The sequence below is a fragment of the Megascapheus bottae genome, chromosome 30 (genome assembly GCF_031878675.1).
Source record: "Megascapheus bottae isolate mThoBot1 chromosome 30, mThoBot2.hap1, whole genome shotgun sequence".
In the NCBI taxonomy this organism is placed as follows: Eukaryota; Metazoa; Chordata; class Mammalia; order Rodentia; family Geomyidae; genus Megascapheus; species Megascapheus bottae.
In genome coordinates, this window is record NC_143538.1 from 924,776 (window position 1) to 945,150 (window position 20,375).

The 20,375-nt window shown below is 52.7% G+C and overlaps 2 protein-coding genes across 2 annotated transcripts; one reads left to right on the plus strand and one right to left on the minus strand.

The window, feature by feature from the left end:
- Nucleotides 1-796: 796 nt before the first annotated feature.
- On the minus strand, nt 797-13,043 carry Chrnb4 (cholinergic receptor nicotinic beta 4 subunit). The gene is made up of 6 exons (XM_090321778.1): nt 12,949-13,043; nt 9,065-9,213; nt 7,461-7,505; nt 7,269-7,378; nt 3,806-4,775; nt 797-1,505 (listed from the first exon to the last, which is right to left on the minus strand). Exons 1-6 carry the CDS (start codon nt 13,001-13,003, stop codon nt 1,365-1,367), a joined length of 1,470 nt encoding a protein of 489 aa, XP_090177904.1. The 5' UTR covers nt 13,004-13,043; the 3' UTR covers nt 797-1,364.
- LOC150044072 (uncharacterized) lies at nt 5,623-7,073 on the plus strand. Its single transcript, XM_090321664.1, has 4 exons — nt 5,623-5,631; nt 6,122-6,214; nt 6,743-6,759; nt 6,971-7,073. The coding sequence occupies exons 1-4, from the start codon at nt 5,623-5,625 to the stop codon at nt 7,071-7,073; spliced, it is 222 nt and encodes a 73-aa protein (XP_090177790.1).
- Nucleotides 13,044-20,375: the final 7,332 nt, after the last annotated feature.

The window sequence follows — 20,375 nt, forward strand, 5'->3', positions numbered from 1 at the left end:
GGGTCGGGGCGGTCCGCGGGGAGGGGCGGGGCGATCGGGGGCGGGGCGATCAGGGGGGATAGGCGGGGCAAGTGGATGGGCTTGACGATTCTCGTCCCCCAGCGAGGGATGGGGCAAGGTGAGAGAAGGCGGAGCAAGAAGATGGGGTGGGCGGGGCATCTGAGGGGCGGGGCGAATGTGGGATAGGCAGGATGGGCGGGGCCGGCATAAGAAGGGGGGACCATCTGGCGGGGCTCTTCTGGGAGTCGGGGCTCTGGGCCCTGTCCCTGGGGCAGGTGACCAGCGCCCTGTGGAGGACCCCCCAGCCCCCCTTCCTCGGGCCCCCGGGGGAGTGGACACACCGGCTCCATCTCGCAGGGGGTCGGGGTGGGGGGGTCCCCGGGTGGAAGGACGCCGCCTGTATCGCTTCCTTTAGCAGTTGCCGTTTTCTTGTTTTTACATCCTTGTAGGTTGGGAGCGTTCACGGGAGTCAGGTCAAAGAGTGCCCGCGAGGGTTGACAACTGTTGACCTCTGGTGACGCCCACTTGCAAGCCCCTCTGCCCTGGAGCTGGGATCTGTGGGCGGGTCAGGGTTCAAAGCCAGTCTGGGTAGAACTGTGCCCTGAAGCTCATCCCCAGTGACCCACCAAAAAGCAGGAAGTGGAGCTCTGACACAAGTGAGGGAGCGCCAGCCTTGAGGGGATGAAAGCCCAGGGACAGCACCTAGGCCTTGGGGTTCAGGTCCCAGGCCTGGCAGCCTGTGAGCTGTGGAGTCCTGAAGGAGAGAAGGAGGAGCAGGAGTCACTCGTTTGAGACATATTTATTCTGCACCTGCCTGGGCTGTGTTCAGTCCCTGGAGAGAAGAGGAAGGAGCAGGGCCCTGTCCTCGGGGTACACACACACTAGTGGGTGACGGGGGCTGAGACACGGCTGGAAGAAGGTGGTGAGGAACAGAGTCGCAGGGGATTGCTTTAGAATGGGTAATCAAGGAGGACTTGCTGCAGGAGGTGGCCTGGGCGCTGAGGATCACGGGAAGTGACCCTTGTTGGACCCAGGGAAGAACTTGGGACAGCAGGGGACATGAGTGGAGGTGGCAAGGATTCTGAGCTGGCAAGAACTAGAAGTGTATGAGGGACAGACAGAGGGCCAGGGGGGCTCAGTGCATGGTGGGAGACAGGTGGGGATGCAGGCTGACCCCAAGGGCCTGGGCCCCGAGTAGGAAACCGGAGTCCCTCTTGCTCCTGCTGGCAGTTCAGGACGTGGCTTTCTCTGCTTCTCTTGTGCGCAAGGCTGCTTGGTGGGACGTTTGTAGGGCATCGCCGGGCGTGGCAGCCACCTGTCCACTCCCCATGACACGGGGCGCCCCCTGGGGCTGCTGGGAGGGCCTAGGGGACCTTGGAAGGGGTGTAGGTCTGGAAGAGAGGGGGCAGGAAGAGCCCCACCGTGCCTAGGACGCACACAAACACGAAAACCCACAGGAAGAGGCGATCCACCACCATAGCTACGAACTTCCAGTCCTCGATGACCTGTGGGTAGACAGAGGGGCTGGTTACAGGCATCCACAGTCAGAGAAGGGGACACGACAGGCCACCCCTGGACTCCGGGCCACCCCTGAGTGTCACACTTCTAGGGAAGCCTTCAACTCCCCAGCCACCCTCAGACATGCCAGAGCCCTCAGGAACTTAGACTACACAGAAGAGTTATGGGGGGTCACTAGTGCAGGTGTCTCTCATCCCCCCGGGATTGGCCTGAGATGCCTCCCCTGTCCCCTTCCCAGCCACTCAAAAACCAGGCTGAGCCAGGCGCAGTGGCTCACGCCTGTCATCCCAGCCACTTGAGAGGCTGAGAACTGAGGATTCCAGTTCAAAGCCAGCCAGGCAGGTAGGTCCCAGAGACTCTTTATCTCCAACGAACCAGCAGAAAACTGTGTGTGAGTGGTAGAGTGCCATGCTGAGCAGAAAAAGCCAAGCAAAAGCTCGAGGCCCTGAACTGTCATTAATAGACTACCTCCTCTCCCCAATCTGGTGAGAAATGAAACGGGGTACACCTACGGTTCACAAAGTCTCTTCTGATTTATTATTTCTTTACGCCTAATCCTCTCCCTGAACTGGCTGCACATAAGGAAAGATTTGGGGGGGATCCGTTTCTTTTAGTGGAAGCTTACAGAACCCCTGCTTAATTTCCTGTTTCCTTTCCAGCAGTATCTACTGCCTCTAATAAGTTACATTTGGCTTTCTCCTAAGCTTCTCACTCTGTCTGTCTCTCTTCCTCTCTCTCATCATCTGCAGAGGTGCCACTCTACACCCCCATCCCCTTGGCACTGGGGATAAAGACAGGGGCCACCCACGGGATCTCCCTCCCCCATGCCCGGGCTCAGCAGGGCTCAGCAGAGTCTGGAGATGGAAAGAGTAAAACTCACACACTGACATCACTGACCCATTTTGGCCTGTGTGTAGTGTGGGGTCACGCCTCCAGGGTGCTCAGGGGACAAACCAGCCCCCCCACAATCACAGCTCCTCGCCCCGAGACATAGCAGCATGCCCCGCTCTCCCTGGCCTTCTTGGATGCTAATTTCCTAATTTCAAATGGTGTGTGTCTGTGCGTGTGCGTGTGCGTGCATGCATCTGTGTGTGCTAGTACTGGGGCTTTATGGCTTTACACTCTTCCTTGGCTTTTTCAACCCATTGGCTGGTGCTGTACCACTTGAGCCACGCCCCCACTACTAGATTTTTCTTTTCCCGGTTCATTGGAGATAAAAGTCTTACAAACTTTCCTGCCTGGGTGGCTTCAAACTGTGATCCTCAGATCTCAGACTCCTGAGTATCCGGGATGACAGGTGTGAGCCACCGGCGCCCTCCAGCAAGGCCACCTTCTTGAGTAGCTGGAAGCAGAAGAGAACTCACGCCCTATCCTCCATTTGTCAGCTGGTCTGGATTTTCTCAGCGCCCAGTGAGTTTAGAGCTTGCCCAGTGTGTGTTCACCCAGGCATGCTAACTAATGGCATGCCTTTTCCTTCCCCAGAGAACACAGGCTGTGGAAGGGAGATTGGAAAGGTAAGAAAAGGAGGCATCTAGCTGGGTGTGGCCGAGGTCTGAGGATGTAAGACCTTATCTCCAAATCCAAAACGACCCATCAATAAAAAAAAAAAAGAAAGAAAAAAACACCAAAAATAGTACTGTGGCTCAAGTGGTTGAGAGTGCTAGCTTTCAGTATAGAGAGACACTCAGGGACGGTGCCCAGGCCCTGAGTTCAAGCTCCAGGACTGGCACATGCATAGAAAAATCTGATCTGGGTTGAAAGAAAAACACTCATATTCGTATGAAATTTGCTGTGTCCACTTTAGAAATAAGTGCAGAAAATCCCTGTTATTATTATCTCATTCTGCACTGTGTTCCATTACTATTAGGTGTGTTATTTGTTCAGAGGCATCATTTGAAGCGGAGGGTTGTGGGGGTGGGCAATGCTGGTTCACCACTAGCATCCCAGCTGATACTCAGAGAGCTGAGAGCTGAGAATCCTGGTTCGAAGCCAGCCTGGGCAGGAAAAAAAAAAAAAAAAAAAAAAAAACCTGGTGAGATTCTTATCTGCAGTGAACCCCCCCTGAAAAAAAAAAAGCTGGAAATGGAGGTGTGGCTCAAACGGTAGAGCACCAGGCTTGAGTGCAAAAAAAACTTAAGAAGACACAGCATCCAGGCCCTGAGTTCAAATCCCACCTTACTGACACCCCCAAAGAAAACCCAACTCATTTTAGTTCTCCATGAGGGTATACACCCTAAATCTCTAAATCTAGAGACATGGATGGGATAGGCCTGGACTACAGACTTACACTCTGGTCCTGGTCATTGCTTTTCATATGCTGGGCGATGAAATTGACCCCCTCTAAGGCCTCCTGCACGTCCTGCCGGAACCTCCCTGAAGACCGGGACCGAAAGTCTTTGGGGATCCCCATCCGATGAGCGGCCATGGGAGAAGTAGGGGTGGCCAGGGTGGGGTTCACAAAGTACATGGCGTTCCCGTAGAGGTTGGGGGAGCTGCTGGGGGCTTCAGGCTGGCTCAGGGGTAAGCGGCTGGGCTGGGGGGACCCGGCTGGGTGGTCCTGCAGGCCAGGGCGCTTCATGAAGAGGAAGGTGGGCAGTTTGTGCAGGAAACAGCGCTGGACCCAGGCGGCCATGGTGTGCGTGCTGGGCGAGCGATGGTGGACGTTGAGCACACACACGGTGGTGACAATGGAGAAGGTGACCAGAACCATGGTAAACAGGAGGTACTTGCCGATGAGGGGGACGTCGAGGGAGGTGGGGGGCACGATCTTGGAAATGAGCAGGAGGAAGAAGGTCAGGGCCAGCAGCACGGAGATACACAGGGTCATCTTCTCGCCGCAGTCAGAGGGCAGGTAGAACACCAAGATGGCCAGAGAGGTGATGAGGACGCAGGGGATGATGAGGTTGATGATGTAGAAGAGGGGTTTGCGCTTGATGATGAAGTCGTAGGTGATGTCCACGTAGCTGGGGTCTTGGGGGTTCACGGTCCTGCGTCCTGGCAGAGCCACGATGTCCCACTCGCCGCTGGGGGTGAAGTCATCCATTCGGGCCGTCGGGGACATGAGAACCATGTCGATCTCCGTGTGATCGTAGGTCCACGAGCGGAACTTGAGCGAGCAGTTCTGCTGGTCAAAGGGGAAGTGCTTCACCTCAATCTTGCAGGCGCTCTTGTAGATGGCCAGAGGCAGCCATTCGATGCTGCCGTTCGAGTAGACCACGGCGTTGGTGTAGACGGATACCTCGTATGTGCCGTCGGCGCTGGGGAGGGGTGTGTGCGTGTGTGCAGGGAGGACAGATCAGAGAGGAGACACACACACATGCACACAGCCCAGCCTAGGCCTGGGTATGCTAATTGTATGCTAATGAGCCCCCTGTGACCACGCCCGTCACTGGAAAGCACCCCCCCCCCAGACAGGGAGGGAGTTTTCCTTGGGAATAGTTGGGGTTGTTTTGTGTTTTGGGGGGCGGGGAGGGCTTGAACTCAGGGCCTGGGTGCTGCTGTGTCTGAGATCTTTGGCTCACTCTCCGGGGCCACAGCAACACTTCCTGTGTTCTGGTGGTTTGTGGGAGGTAAGAGTCTCATGGACTTTCCTGTCCGTGCTGGCTTTGAACTGACATCCTCAGATCTCAGTCTTCTGAGTAGCTAGGATGACAGGTGTGAGCCACCAGTGCCCGGATTGTCCCATTTCACAAAGGGGAAAACCCAGCCTCAGAGAAGGCAAGCTGCTTTCTACAACTTCAGAACACTCGAAAGCAGTACAGATGAGATTTGAACTCTTACCAGCTTATCAGTCCTCTCATCTAAATATTCCTCTTTTTTTATTTTCTTCCTGGCCTTGGGTCTTAAATTCTGGGCCTGGATGCTGTCCCTGAGCTGCTGCTTCTTTTTTTGTTTGTTTGTTTTGTTTTGTTTTTGGTTGTGGGGCTTGATCTCTGGGCCTGGGTGCTATTCTGAGCTCTTCAGCTCAAGGCTACCTCCCTACCCTTAAGCCACAGTGCCACTTTCAGTTTTCAGGTGGTTAACTGGAGATGAGTCTCACGAACTTTAGTACCGGGGCTAGCTTTGAACCACCATCCTCAGATCTCAGCCTCCTGAGTAGGTAGGATGACAGGCGTGAGCCCCCGCCCTTGACATCCCTGAGCCTCTTGGTAGGGGGAGCGCTCTACCACTTTGAGCCACAAAACCACTTCTGCTTTTTTCCCCGGTGGTTTATTGGAGATAAAAGTTTGTGAGGGACCAGGAGTGTAGCCTAATGATAGAATGCTTACTTAGCATGCACAAAACCCTGGGTTTGATTCCTTGGTATTACATACACAGAAAAAGCTGGAAGTGGTGCTGTGGCTCAAGTGGTAGAGCTCTAGCCTTGAGAAAGCCCAAGGACAGTGCCCAGGCCCTGAGCTCAAGCCCAAGGAATGGCAAAAAAAAAAAGTCTGTGAGGACTTTCCTGCCTAGCCTGGCTTCAAACCACAATCCTCAGATCTCAGTAGCTACAATTACAGGTGTGAGCTAAAAGCACCCAACCATATTCACACACACACACACACACACACACACACACACACACACACTTTATTGTTCTTATTAAGGGTTACCATTTCATAAGTCAGGTAAGAAGTACAATTCTTCTTTGGACACTGTCACCCTTTGCTTTTGTGTGTGTGTGTGTGTGTGTGTGTGTGTGTGTGTGTGTGTGTGTGTGTGTGTGTGTGTATACCAGGACTGGGGACGATGAACTCAAGGTCTCCCTCTCTCACTTAGCTTTTTCTACTCACAAATGATTTCCTACCACCATGAGCCACACCTCGGACTTTTTACTGGCTCATTGGAGATAAGAGTCTCTTGGACATGTCTGCTGGGGCTGACTTTGAACTATGATCCTCAGCGTTCAATCTCCTGAGCAGCTGGGATGACAGTCGTTATCCCTGGCTGGCTGATTCCTGTTGTTGTTGAGATGGGCTCTCCCTGTACTGCTGAATGGCCAAGCTCACAGGATCCTCCTACCTCTGCCCCTGGAATAAGAACACCCCTGGCCCACCTGAGCTGTATGCCTGAGATGAATCCGTACCCCTAGCACCCAGCAGTGACAACCAGGATTCTAAAAGAAGCTAGGAGGCCATGGCTCACGCCTGTCATCCTAGCTACTCAGGAGGCTGAGATCTTCTGAGGATGGCAGTTCAAAGCCAGCTGGGGCATGAAAGTCCGTGAGACTCTTTTTCTTTCTTTTTTCTTTTTTTTTGCCCATCCTGGGATTGAGCTCAGAGCCTGAGCTCTGTCCTTGGGCTTTCTCAAGGCTAGAGCTCTACCACTTGGGCCACAGCACCATTTCTGGCTTTTTCTATGTATGTGGTACTGAGGAATCGAACCCGGGTCTTCATGCATGCTAGGCAAGCACTGAACAACTAGGCCAAATTCCTGGCCCAGCTGTATTAGTATTATTATTGTCTTTTTTGGTACTGGGGATCGAACCCAGGATGTTGCACTTGCTAGGCAAACGCTTTGCTAGTGAGCTACCTCCCAGCCCCTCCACAAACCCCCTGACATGGAGCTGTACTTGAGTGGTAGAGCGCTCTGCTTGAGTAAAAGAGCTCAGGGACAGCACCTAGGCCCTGAGTTCAAGCCCCAGGACTGGAAACCCCACTGCCTCTCCCCGCAAAAAAAAGCGTGGAAACAGAATGAGCTGTGATCTGGGGGTTCCATGTTGCGCTGCTCTGGGGCTGTGTTTGCACAGACCATGCCCACCCTCCACTCACTTGTTGTAAAGCACAATGTCAGGGAGCCAGATGCGTTTGGAAGGGATCCGAAGGATTTTCACGCCTTCGTAGTGGGCGCTGTCCCAGGCCAGGCGGTAGTCTGTCCATTGCTGCAAAGCCCAGTAACTGGTCAGCCCTATGCCAGTCCAAGGCAGCCCTGCAGGAGGCGAACGCTGCCCTGTGGGGCCTTACCTGCTTCAGCCAGATATTGGTGGTCATGACTTGATCTCGCTCATTCTGGGGAGAGACAGGGTCATCGGGTCATCGAGACGGAAAGGACAGGGCACTGAGGATTTGCTGGCTGTCATTCCAGGCACTCAGGAGGCTGAGATCTGAAGATCACGGTTCAAAGCCAGCCCTAGCAAGAAAGTTCCTGAGACTCTGATCTCCAATGAACCACCAGGAACCCACAAGTGGCACTGTGGCTCAAAGTGGTAGAGCGCTAGCACCCAGGCTCGAGTTCAAGCCCCAGGACTGGAAGGGAGAGAGTATGAAAGGGAAGGAGGGATGGATAGAGGGATGGATAGAGGGAGGGATAGAGGGAGGGATAGAGGGAGGGAAGGAAGAAAGGAAGGAAGGAAGGATAAAAGAAAAGACTGGATGCTGATGGCTCACATCTGTCATCCGAGTTACTCAAGAGGCTGAGATATGAGGATCTTGGTTCAAAGCCAGCCTGGGCAGGAAAATCCTTAAGAATCTTCCCTCAAATTATCCAGCACAAATCCAGAAGTGGTGCCGTGGCTCAAGTGGTAGAGCACTAAGCTTTGAGAAAGCTCAAGGACAGTGGCCAGGTCCTGAGTTCAAACCCCAGGACTGGCACAGAAAACTAAAAACAAATACATCCTTTCAGCTGAAAAGAACTCTACCCCCCTTTAAAACCAAGCAGTTCATTTTCATACCAGCTTTTACAGACTCTCACATCTCCCAGCAATATGTGCAGGAACAAGCCTGCAGGCTGTGTCCTCCCCTCCTTCTCAAAGGCTCCATCCCTCTCCAACCCCCCAACCCCTGGGGGCCCAAGAACCAGGTCTGGCATGGAGAGCCTGAGCCTAGAAGCATGACCAGAGCTGCCTGCCTGTCCACCCTTCCCAGGCCAACAGCCCACAGAAACAGCCGAGCTTACCCGATTAAGCTTTATGCCCATGGCTGCTCTAGAATGTTCTCACAGAGCTGGGGGCCTGGCCTGGCCAGGCATCCTTACCACCTGCCACCTGCCACTGGAAGGAGGGCACCCACCCCAGCTGAGGCTAGGGTTTCTCCTCATGGATACCAGCCATTGATAGACTTTTCCTTCCTTCCTTCCTTCCTTCCTTCCTTCCTTCCTTCCTTCCTTCCTTCCTTCCTGACTCTGCTCCTGATCTCTTCGGTTCAAGGCTAGAGTGTTACTCTACCACTTTGAGCCACAGCTCCACTTCCCGTTTGCTGGTGGTTCATGGAGATAAGAGCCTCATAGACTTTCTTGCTTGGGCTGGCTTTGAACCATGATCCTCAGATCTCAGCCCCCTGAGTAGCTAGGATGACAGGCGTGAGCCACAGACTTGGCTACTAAAAGAGGGACAGGGTATTCAGAAGATGCCAGCCTCGCTGGGCACTGATGGCTCCCACCTGTCTTCCTAGCTACTCAGGAGGCTGAGATCTGAGGATCATGGTTCAAAGCCAGCCTGGACCAAAACAAAAAAAATCCCCATGAGGCTCTTATCTCCAAGGAACCACTCAAAAACTGGAAGTGGGGGCTGGAAATGGGTGGATCCCCCCCCCCAGCCAGAGACCTAGCTACCTGGCACCTCTGCACTTACCACACTGATGAGCTGTGCCAGGAAAAGCTGCAGCTTGATGGAGATGAGCTGGGAAGAGCTGGTGGCCGGGCGGATCAGATTGTTGTAGCGGGTTTTGTTCAGAAGATCATCCATCAGCTTCTCCTCTGCGTTAGCCATGCGGCAGGCCCCTGGGAAATCAGAGTCAGAGCTGCTTGGGGGAGGGGAGAGCGGGGGAGGGGCTTGTCCAATTATCGCAGAAAATAGGGAGGCAGCTGTGAAAACTGGGGAGCACAGGTATCCCGGGAATTGATACAAGTATCTAGATGCTGGGAATTTAGGGTGACTAAATACAGTCCAGTCCAGAGCTGGTATCTCACACCTGTAATCCCAGCTACTCAGGAGGCTAAGATCTGACTGTCATGATTTAAAGCCAGCACAGGCAGAAATATCTGATAGACTGATTGCTAATGAACTAGCAAAAAGGTGGAAATGGAGCTGTGGCTCAAGTGGTAGAGCACCAGCCTTTGGTGATAAAGCTAAAAGACAGTGGCCCAGGCCCTGAGTTCAAGTCCCAGGACTGCTCCTAAATGAATTATTTAAGAGGAAAAACCAACAACAGTGCAGCCTCTCTTAGGGAGCCTGAACTAGCCCATTAGTGTCCCCCCCAACCCTCACAACTCCCCTGAAACTGTCCACTTTAATACCCCAGATCTTTTGACAAGTAGTAGGTGAGTTTGTATCTCATCTTCATGCCTGGAAGGGAAGGTAAAGTTGAGTGACTGGTGTGTGTGTGTGTGTGTGTGTGTGTGTGTGTGTGTGTGTGTAAAGGAGGCAGGTCAAAGACACACTCAGGATGCTGAGAGAGCTGGGGAGGCGGCCGGGGCTGGCCTCAGAGCCCCTGGGGAGCAACCCCAACTGGCAATGCCAGGCACTTTCCAACTGGCTGCCTATCTGGAGCACAGGCATTACTTAGTGCCTAGCGGAAACCCTTTCCTGCACCTGCTGCCCTCCCCCTCCCCCTTCCCCTCCCGACTGGCCCTGAGCTGGGGGAAGGGGAGAGAGGAGGAGGGGGAGGAGCCTGTGGATTCCTGCCCCAGATTTCCAGCCCTGCTCCTGTTATCTTGGGATCTGGTCTCCCAGAGGCCAGCAGAGTGGCCTACAGACTGGGCTACACCTTGGTTCTTTTCCCAGCGCTCCTTCTGTTCCTTCATTCTATGTGGGCGTGGGGGGCTCACGCCTGTCACCCCAGCTACTCAGGAAGCTGAGATCTGAGGATCATGGTTTCAAAGCCAGCCTGGGCAGGCAAGTCCCTGAGATTCTTCTCTCCCATGAACCACCAAAAAAACCAGAAGTGGCTCAAGTGGTAGTGCACTAGCTTTTGAGTGAAAGAAGCTCAGGGACAGCACCTAGGCCCCGGTTTCAAGCCCCATGAATGGCACAAAGGAAAACTGAAGAACCTGGGGCCCAGATGTGAGCTTATGAAGGCTGGATCCCACATCTCTGCTGCCCCCAGAGATTCATCCCATGGGGTTCCCCGATCCCAGGCTGCGCTGGGGGGGGGGGGTCATGACCCAGCTCTAGCCCCACCTGACAAACTCACTTCCTTCACTTTCTGCCCATGCTTCCTGGAAGGCATTCAGTTCACCCGGGGCGGGGCCTCCACCACCTTGGGGACCTCCCCCCTGGACTATGAGTTAGGGGTTCCCCAGAACCTCATGTTGCCTTTCACTTCTCAGGTGGGCAAACTGAGCTCACAGGAGGAACCCGAGGACGTCCTCCTCTCAGTTCTGTGACTAGTTTTCCTTTTTGGTGGTACTGGAATTTTGAAGCCAGGGCCTTGTGTTTGGGAACCAGGCACGCTACCACTCAAGCCACACCACCAAGCTCCCTGCAACCTCATTAACATCCCTCATATAAGGAGACTGCCCAGGTGGAGGCCATAACTTGGTGGAGGCCAGAAAGGTAAGAATAACTAGATTGGCTAAGGTCTGGGTTGTCCAAAAGTGAAGAGGGGGACCAGAACAGCCCGTGTTTAGGCGTGTTCAATCTGGGGCCTAGGCCTGTGACATCTACCCAGGCCCAACCACAGGGACAAGGCCTTCACTGGCCTGCATAGTGAGCCAGATCCAGCCACCACCAGGGGTCAGCATTGAGCCAGTGGTTCTGATGGGAAGACCCCTTCCTCTCCCCCCAACCCTTCCAGGACAGTCTACAGAGGTTTTCCTTGTCAAAAAGGGCTCCAAAAGGGCTCCAGGGAAGAAAGAAGATAATCTGAGAGACAACCATAGCTGGAATAATGGTGTGTGTGTGTGTGTGTGTGTGTGTGTGTGTGTGTGTGTGCGCGTGCACGCGCGCATGCTGTGGATTCTTATCTGAGAAAGGGCATGCGAGAGGTGTGTTTATTAAGGGGCCAGCTGTGAAGCTGGTCTCTGGTGATTCACACCACACTCAGGAGAGCTTGGGCCATGACCTAGGCTGGGGCCCAGGATATGAGCTAGAGAATGTCCACTGCCTAACTGGATCACATCTAAGAATTGTGCCATACATACCAAGGGGCTGGCCACAGAGGATAGGCCATGCAGAGCGTGTTATAAGAAAGCTTAGGGAAACTGAGGCCCAGAGAGGGGCAAAGGAATGGACTAGGGGCATCCAGTAGGAGGTTCAAAGCTAGGATGCACACACAGTGAGCTGCCATCGTCACTCTCAAAAAGAACTCCATGGGCAGGGGCCGGGAGTTTGGCCTAGTGGTAGAGTGCTTGCCTAGCATGCACGAAGACCCGGGTTCGATTCCTCGGTACCACATACATAGAAAAAGCCGGAAGTGGTGCTGAGGCTCAAGTGGTAGAGCTCTAGCCTTGAGCATAGAGCAGTTTAGGGACAGAAGCCTAGGTTCTGAGCCCAAGCCCAGGACTGACAAAAACAAACAAATAACAGCAACAACAAAGACTGCACTTCCTAAAGGCTTCCTGTATGGCCCGCATTCCAGCCCCACTTTTCTGAACTCCAGCTCTGTCCTAGGAAGATGCAGGTATTTATTGTGGTCCTCTAGGCTAACTGGGGCCCAGGAGACGAGTTAGTGCTGGAGTCCTCGGATCTCAAGATGGGACATCTGGAGGGTTTTGTTTGCGTGTGTGTGTGTGTGTGTGTGTGTGTGTGTGTGTGTGTGATCTTGGGGTTTTCACTCGGGGCCTGGGTGCTATCTTGAGATTTTTTTTTTTTAATTTTGACTCAAGGCTAGCACTCTACCACTGGGATCACACTTCCACTTCTGGCTTAGATGATGGTGACTGGGGGATTAAGAGTCTCCCTGGCTTCTAATCATGATCTTCCAGATCTGTGTACCCGTTAGCTAGGGTCCCAGGCAGAGCCACAAATGGCAGGAAGCAGAGAAGGCACTGGCTCGGGGGTCTGAGCTGTTGCCTGGACCAGGGATGATGGGGTTTTCCCCAGGTGTCAGCAATGGGGCAGCAATGGGGGAGTAACCAGGTTCCATCAGCCCACCCTGGCCAGATTTGGGGGAGAGCCGGACGTGGAGGGCCACAAAATCCTTCCTGAAAAGAGCTGGCACGGGGCCGGCCTTCGGGGGAAGTTTCTCGGTAGTGGCCTTTGGGAGTGACCTCTCTCTAAGTCAGATTTGCTCCCAGAGGAGGCAGCCGCCTCTGGCGATGCAGAAAGGAAGCGTCTCAGCCCCGCTGGAACCAGGACTTGGGGTTCAACCCTGAGACCCTGGCCCCCCACCCCGGGGAAGAAGTGATCCCCCCAAGCCCGCACCCACTCACCAGGCCAGGCCCTCACCACGTCCCCTCCGGGCCGGGACGAGCCCAGGCGCCTCCTCCCGGGATGGGGGCGCCCGCGGTCCCCCACCCTCCGGGGCCGCCCAGCCCCGCCATCCATCCATCCCGGATCCTCCAGAAAGAACTCACCGCGCCCGCAAAGGGCGACCAGGGAGAAGACGATCAGAGGGTGCGAGCTCCTCATGGCAGGTGGGGACCGGGGTGACAGCCCACCGTGAGCTGGGTGGTGGGAGTCGTCCGACGCCCCGACGCCCCGGACACCCCGCCCGGCCCGGCCCGGAGAACGCGCGCTGGTCCCGGTCCTGCGCGGATGGCGGACACTAGGACCCCGCGGACGACCGAGCGCCGGGCAGCCCGGCCTCTGTGAGCCACGCCCACCCCGGCGGACGGCCTCGGGAGCCACGCCCACACAGGGCAGGGATTCATGGAGCCACGCCCACACAGGGCGGCTATGCACAGAGCCACGCCCATTGCGGAGCCGGCCTCCGGGGCCACGCCCATACAGGGCAGGGCGGCTCCGAGCCTCTCCCGCGCTGGGCCTCCAGGAGCCACGCCCACCTCCGATGAGCCCTGGGAGCCACGCCCACCACAGGATGGACCACCTGGAGCCACGCCCACCCGGTCCTGCTATGGAAGCAGGACTTTTTTCTGTAACCTGACTTATGATGTTTTAGGAAGAAAAACAAAAAAAAAAACCTGTAAAACTGGTCTGTAATCCTAGCTACTCAGGAGGCTGAGATCTGAGGATGGAGGTTTGAAGCCAGCATGGGCAGGAAAGTCTGTAAGAGATATAGATATAGATATAGATATATATGTATATATACATCTATACACATATAGATGTATATATATATATATATGTATAAAGCCAGAAGTGGAGCTCTGGCTCAAGTGGTAGAGCACTAGCCTTTCTTTTGTTTTTGGTCCTGGGGCTTGACCTCAGGTCATGGGCACCATGCCTGAGTTTTTTCCTCTCAAGGCTACCACTCTACAATTTTCAGCCATAGCACCACCACCACTCCGGGTTCTAGTGTTTAATCAGAGATCAGAGTCTCATGGACTTTCCTGCCTGGACTGGCTTTGAACTGCAGTTCTCAGATCTCAGCCTTCTGAGTAGCTAGGACGACAGGTGTGAGCCACTGGTGCCTGGCTTACTTCTTCATGTTTAAATGGGGAAAATAATCTTTCCAATAAGCCCATGGCATAATGCATGGAAAGCACTTTAAGGGATCTTGGCATTAAAAAACCTAATAAAGGTTATCTATTATCATGTATTATGAATATATTCTAAAACACTTTATAAAGTAATACCAAGTTAAATACAACAGGGCACATGCAGAAATGAATGTGTCATGCAAAACAGATTTTTTTATTTCATGAAGGTGAGGATGAGCTGACATCAGATATTTTATCAACGTAATAAACTACCTTAAAGAATGAAGTACTCATCCAATGTAAACTAGGAACACACCGGTTGCTTTAAGCTAATCCACCTGTAGAAGTGGTCGAGCTTAATGGGAAAAATTAAACAAAAACAACAAAATCTTTTTTATGTGTGTGTCCAGTCCTGGAGCTTGAACTCAGGGACTGGGTGCTGTCGTTTAGCTCATTTTGCTCAAGGTTGGTGCTCTACCACTTGATCCACAGAGCTACTTTTGGCTTTTTGGTGGTTCATGAGAGATAAGAGTCTCACATATATTTCTGTCCAGGTTGGCTTTGAACCTGGGTCCTCAGATCTCAGCCTCTGAGTAGCTGACAGGTGTAAGCTGTGGACACCCAGCACAAGATATCTGCTATTGCTATTTCTAGTCAGCGTTATACTGGATATCCTAGAAATTGCTTTTTTTTTTTTTTAGGTCACAAATTGCACAGCATCAGCAATTTGTATGATTCAACTTGTAATAGAAGGGAATACATTTTAGCAGTTGCAAAGGATTCCCTGCATTTACAGACAACAGGATTGCTGTACAGGAAATCTCGGTGATAAATAACCAAACAGATAAAAATTATTAGCACTAGACAGATAGCTCTTGAGGCTGCTGGACGGAAGGGCAACTTAAAAAATGGTTAACATCTTTTCAACACACGCATGGCAGAAAAATGTGACAGAAAAATTGAAAAGATTTGATTCACAAGAGCAATAAAATTCTAAGAATATATTTAGGTGAGATTCATCAAGACTTTCCATGAAGAATATTGAGATAGGTGCCGGTGGCTCACGCCTGTCTTCCCAGCTGCTCGGGAGGCTGAGCCAGCTCAGGCAGGAAAGTCCGTGAGAATCTCATCTCCAACGAACCACCAGAGAAACTGGAAGTAGCTCTATGGCTCAAAGTGGTAGAGCGCCAGCCTTGAGCTGAAGAGCTCAGGGATAGTGCCCAGGCCTTGAGTTCAAGCCCCACAAGAAGAGGAAGAAGAAGAGGAATAAAAAAGATGAAGAAGAGGAGAAGGAGGAGGAGGAGGAAGAAGAGGAGGAGGAGGAGGAGGAGGAAGAAGAGGAGGAGGAGGAGGAGGAGGGAGAGGAGGAGGAGGAGGGAGAGGAGGAGGAGGAGGAGGAGGAGGGAGAGGAGGGGGGGAGAGGAGGAAAAATAAAAAAAGAAAGAAAATGGGGGCAAAAAGCAGTCAGATGCCAGTCATTTGAGCTGCTCGGGAGGCTGAGATTTGAGGACTGTAGTCCAAAGCCAGCCCAGCCATTAAAGCCTGCAAGACTCGTTGCTTCGGCTGGGAGTGTGGCTTAGTGATAGAGTACTTGCCTAGCATGCACAAAGACCTGGGTTCGATTCCTCAGTACCACATACACAGAAAAAGCCGGAAGTGATGCTGTGGCTCAAGTCGTAGAGCTCTAGCCTTGAGAAAGCCCAAGAACAGTGGCCAAGCTCTGAGTTTAAGCCCCAGGATTGGCACAAAAAAATAAAATAGAATAAATAGAAAGAAGGAAAGAAAGAGGAAAGAGAAAGGGAGGGGGGCGGCAGAGGGAAAGAAGGAGAGAGAGGGAGGGAAAGAAAGAGCTGGGTGTTGGCAGCTCACACCTGTAATCCTAGCTAATCCTAGCTATTCAGGAACCTGATGTCTGAGGATCACGGTTCAAAGCCAGCCTGGGCAGGAAAGTCTATGAGACTTTTATGTCCAATGAACCACCAGAAAACTGGAAATGGAGCTGTGGCTCAAAGTAGTAGAGTGCTAGCCTGGAACTGAAGAGCTTAGGGACAGCAGAGAGAGAGAGAGAGAGAGAGAGAGAGAGAGAGAGAGAGAGAGGGAGGGAGGGAGGGAGGGAGGGAGGGAGGGAGGGAGGGAGGGAGGGAGGGGGGGGGGAGGGAGGGAGGGAGAGAGAGAGAGAGAGAGAGAGAGAGAGAGACTCTCTTACAGACTTTCCTGCCCCAGATGGCTTTGAACTGTGAGCCTCAGATCTCAGCCTTCTCAGTTAGATAGATGTGAGCCACCGGCCCTTGGCTCTGAGACTCTTAACTCCAATTAATTAGCAAAAAGCTGGAAATGGAGACGTGGCTTAAATAGTAGAGCTCCAGCCTTGAACGGAAAAGCTCAGGGAGAATGCTGCCCAAGTTCTGGGGCTGGCACAGGCACCTGCGCACACACACACACACACACACACACACACACACACACACGTCACATCTCCCCCGACTTTGGGGTCTCTGATCCTCATCTCTTCGGAGGAAGGCAGAGGGAACCCCGGGGTACAGGTCTGGATCTCTCTCTCTCCCTCTCCCTCTCCCTCTCCCTCTCCCTCTCTCTCTCTCTCTTTCTCTCTCTCTCTCTCTCTCTCCCTCTCTCTCTCTGCTTCTCCTCATCATCTTCTTTTGCTTGCTAATTCCTACCTCTTCCAGGAAGCTGAACTCACCAAGATGAGCTTTAGTTTCAGATCACGGCAGCAGGGTCACAGAATTGGCCTGGATGTGGCCAGAGGGAACCAGTGACAGCCTCCTGGACTGGGTCCCAGGGACAGGGCCGACCCAGAACCAGACTTGAGGAGTGCAGCCCTGTTGCCTAAGCCCTGAAGACCTGGACAGCAACTCCCATGCCACATCTGCAGGTGGCAGCTCAGCTCCCATCTTCACTCTGCCACTAGAGATGGTGAAACCTGGCACACTTTAGTTTCTCTCTCAGTGGTTGCGGAAGGCAGTGGCATTATCAAAGTAATAAGGGAAAGAACAGGACTTTGGGCTTAGGCCAGGAGTGTGGCCTAGTGGTAGACTGCTTGCCTAGCATGCAGGAAGCCCTGGGCTCGATGCCTCAGTACCACACACACAGAAAATGCTGGAAATGGCTCTGTGGCTCAAATGGTAGCGTGCTAGCCCTGAGCAAAAGAAGCTCAGGGACAGTGCCCAGGCCCTGAATTCAAGCCCCAGGATTGGCAAAACAAAAAGCACTTTGGGTTTGCTGGGTTTGGGTTCAAATCCCAGTGTGGTCTCTAAAGTAGTTGGAGTGGGGGCATTACTCAACTTTCCAAACCTTGGTTCATCTTCCCTTCCCTTCCCTTCCCTTCCCTTCGCCTACCTGCCTGCCTTCTTTTCTGGATATAACAGTGATAGGGCTGAGTATGGCAGCTTACTTCTGTTATTCCAACTCTCCCAGAGGCTGAGATAGGAAGATTTCAGTCAGAGGCCACCAAGTGGAAAGCCAAAGGACAGGAGATCTGATGCAGGGCGAGGGTCTTTATAGGAATGGGGAAATGAAGACTCCGAGAAGAGTCAGGACAGACGCTCGGGGAGAACGGCATGAGGTGGCAGAGACTGGAGTTAAACCCCCACAGCGCAGTCAAAGACCCCCAGCAGCACCCCACCAAAGCCAGGAGACAGGCAAGCACCCCAAGATGAGATCTCTGGGTTCCCCACGACTTGATTTGGGGCTCTGGCCTCTTGGAATTGAGAATCCATGGCTCTGTTGCTTTAATCTGTCCCTTTCTCCAGTTTGCAGTATGAAGTCAGGCCAGCCTAGAAACCTCAAGCCTGATACCAGTGGGTGGCTCACCTCGGTCGTCCCAGCCATTCAGGAGGCTGAGATTGGAGGATTGAGGTTCAAAGCCATCTAGGGAAGGAAAGTCCATGAGACTCTCATCTCTAGTGAATCACTACGAAGCAGAAGCGACGTGTTAAAGCACCAGCCTTGAGTGAACAGGCTCAGGGATAGCGCCCTGAGTTCAAGCCCCCGCTCTTTCCAGGAGACCACAATGCTTTCCTACCCATAACTGGAGACAGGAAAGATGGATGCAAACATTGGGGTTCCATCTCTCACTCCCAAAATTCTCAGAGAGGTCACATGACAGGATGCTTACCTGTACCCCAGAACCCACCCAACACTTGATACTTGCCAACCCATAGTTTTAAATGACTTTTAAAGTGTGTGTGTGTGTGTGTGTGTGTGTGTGTGTGTACTAGGTCTGGAGCTTGAACTCAGGGCCTGGGCATTGTCCTTTAGGTTTTCGCTCAAGGCCACCACCCTACCCCTTGAGCTACAGCCCCATTTCCAGTTTTCTATTGGTTAATTGGAGATAAGAGTCTTTTTAGTTCCTTGGGCTGGCTTTGAACCACCATCCTCAGGTCTCAGCCTCCTGTGTAGCTAGGATTACAGTCATGAGCCACCGCACCTGGCTTTGCACATTACCTCTTAAACCATACCTCCACTTCCACATTTTTGGTGGTTAACTGGAGCTAAGCATCTCACAGCTATTTCTGTCCAGGCTGGCTTTGAACCACCATCCACACATCTCAGCCCCCTGAGTAGCTAGGATTACAGGCGTGAGCCACTAAGTGGTCCAGGAACTTTGAGCCCCTGTAATCTAGCCATCCCCTCTTTGAGGGGATCCCCAACAGATGGTGGACATACCCCACAGCTGCCTGGCTAGCAATGGCTCCTGTTCTCTCTGCCCATCTGCTTCCTTTTCCTAACCTGGGACCTTGCCTTAAACTTCTTCAACCTCTACTTCCCCCGATTTTTCCCAGGGGCTGCCCTAGCTTCAGCCTCAGTTTCCTGCCTGGAATGAACTTGTTCCTGCCTCCTCTGGTCCCTTCTCCCCAGGATACAGGGCCACAGCCAAAGCCCATCTGTGTGTGATGCTTTCCTAGGCGCCCTTTAAAGTCAGCTGGAGCCAATCCGCCCTCTTCATCCTGACCTTTAAGGCCTTTTGTGAACAGTACCCTTCCTGTGACTCTTTGTAGTCCTGAAGCCATGGCTCCTGCTGGTCTACCTGGAGAGTTCTGTGGTTCTTTCTATTCCTGGATAGTTCAAACCATCTGCTGAGGTTAGGAACCTTAAGTCTCTTCCCATGACTGTTTCCCTGAAGGTGGAGGGACATCTATCAGTGTAACACTCCCAGACCCCCACCCCCCGCCCCTCCCCAACTCACTCTGCTCACCCCCAACCCCCTCCAGGACTTAAGCCCCATCTTGTCTAGAAACCCTGAGATGGCCTGGCTGGCAGGTCCTTGCTGTCCTTGTCCTTGCTGCTTTTTTTTTTTTCTTGTCAGTTGTGGGGTTTGAACTCTGGGCCTGGGTGCTGTCTCTGAGCTTTTCTGCTCAAGGCTAGTGCTGTATCACTTTGAGCCTCAGCTCCACTTCCCATTTTCTGGTGGTTCATTGGAGATAAAAATCTCACAAACTGGGGCTGGGAGTTTAGCCTAGTGGTTAAAGTGCTTGCCTAGCATGCATGAAGACCCGGGTTCGATTCCTTGGTACCACATGCATAGAAAAAAGCTGGAAGTGGTGCTGAGGCTCAAGTGGTAGAGCTCTAGCCTTGAGAAAGTCCAAGGACAGTGCTCAGGCCCTGAGTTCAAGCCCCAGGACTGGCAAAAAAAAAAAAAAAAAAACCTCACAAACTTTCCTACCCAGGCTGGCTTTGAACCAGGATCCTCAGATCTCAGCCACCTGAGTAGCTAGAATGACAAGTGTGAGCCACTGACACCTGGCTTTTTTTTTTTTTTTGAATGGGACAAACTAATTCTTCAGAGTTGGGAATGTGGCTGACATTTTTTTTTTTCTTTAAAAATGAATTAAATAAGGTTGGGCCCCAGTGGCTCACACCTGTCATCCCAGCTACTCAGGAGGCAGGAAAGTCTAAGAGACTCTTATCACCATTAAACTACTCAGAAAAGCTGCAGAGTGGCTGTCAAATGGGAGAGTGCTAGCCTTGGGCACAAAGAGGCTCAGGACCAGAACCCAGGCTCTGAGTTCAAACCTCAGGACCCACAGATGCCTTTAAAACAAAACAAAACATGTAAGTTTTCTTCTGATCAGATCCATAAAATAGGACTAAATCTGGGGTTTCAACAGGTTTGGAGAGAGAGGTAGACCATTTTGGCTCTGTGTAGTGCAGTCAGCAGATGAATTCAAACAAATACCTAACGCGGATCAGGGTCCAGAACAGCAAGACACAAAGCTACACTCAGCAAAGAGGGTACTGTCCGAGCTACTCTGGGAGAGAAAATGAGGGTAATTGAAATTAAGTTGGCTCCAGCCATTTTCCCTGTCTTTTATTAATCACCGGGAAATCTGCTTGGAACAGAGCAGCAGGACCTGAGGGCCAAAGCCCCCGGGAGTCCAGGG

Coding starts and splice junctions, on each gene's coding strand:
- Chrnb4 (XM_090321778.1), bottom strand. CDS start 13,003: ATGAGGAGCTCGCACCCTCTGATCGTCTTCTCCCTGGTCGCCCTTTGC. Junction 4,776..7,268: donor GACATTGTGCTTTACAACAA/GTGAGTGGAGGG, acceptor ACCCCTCCCCAG/CGCCGACGGCACATACGAGG. Junction 1,506..3,805: donor GCAATGACCAGGACCAGAGT/GTAAGTCTGTAG, acceptor GTCTACCCACAG/GTCATCGAGGACTGGAAGTT.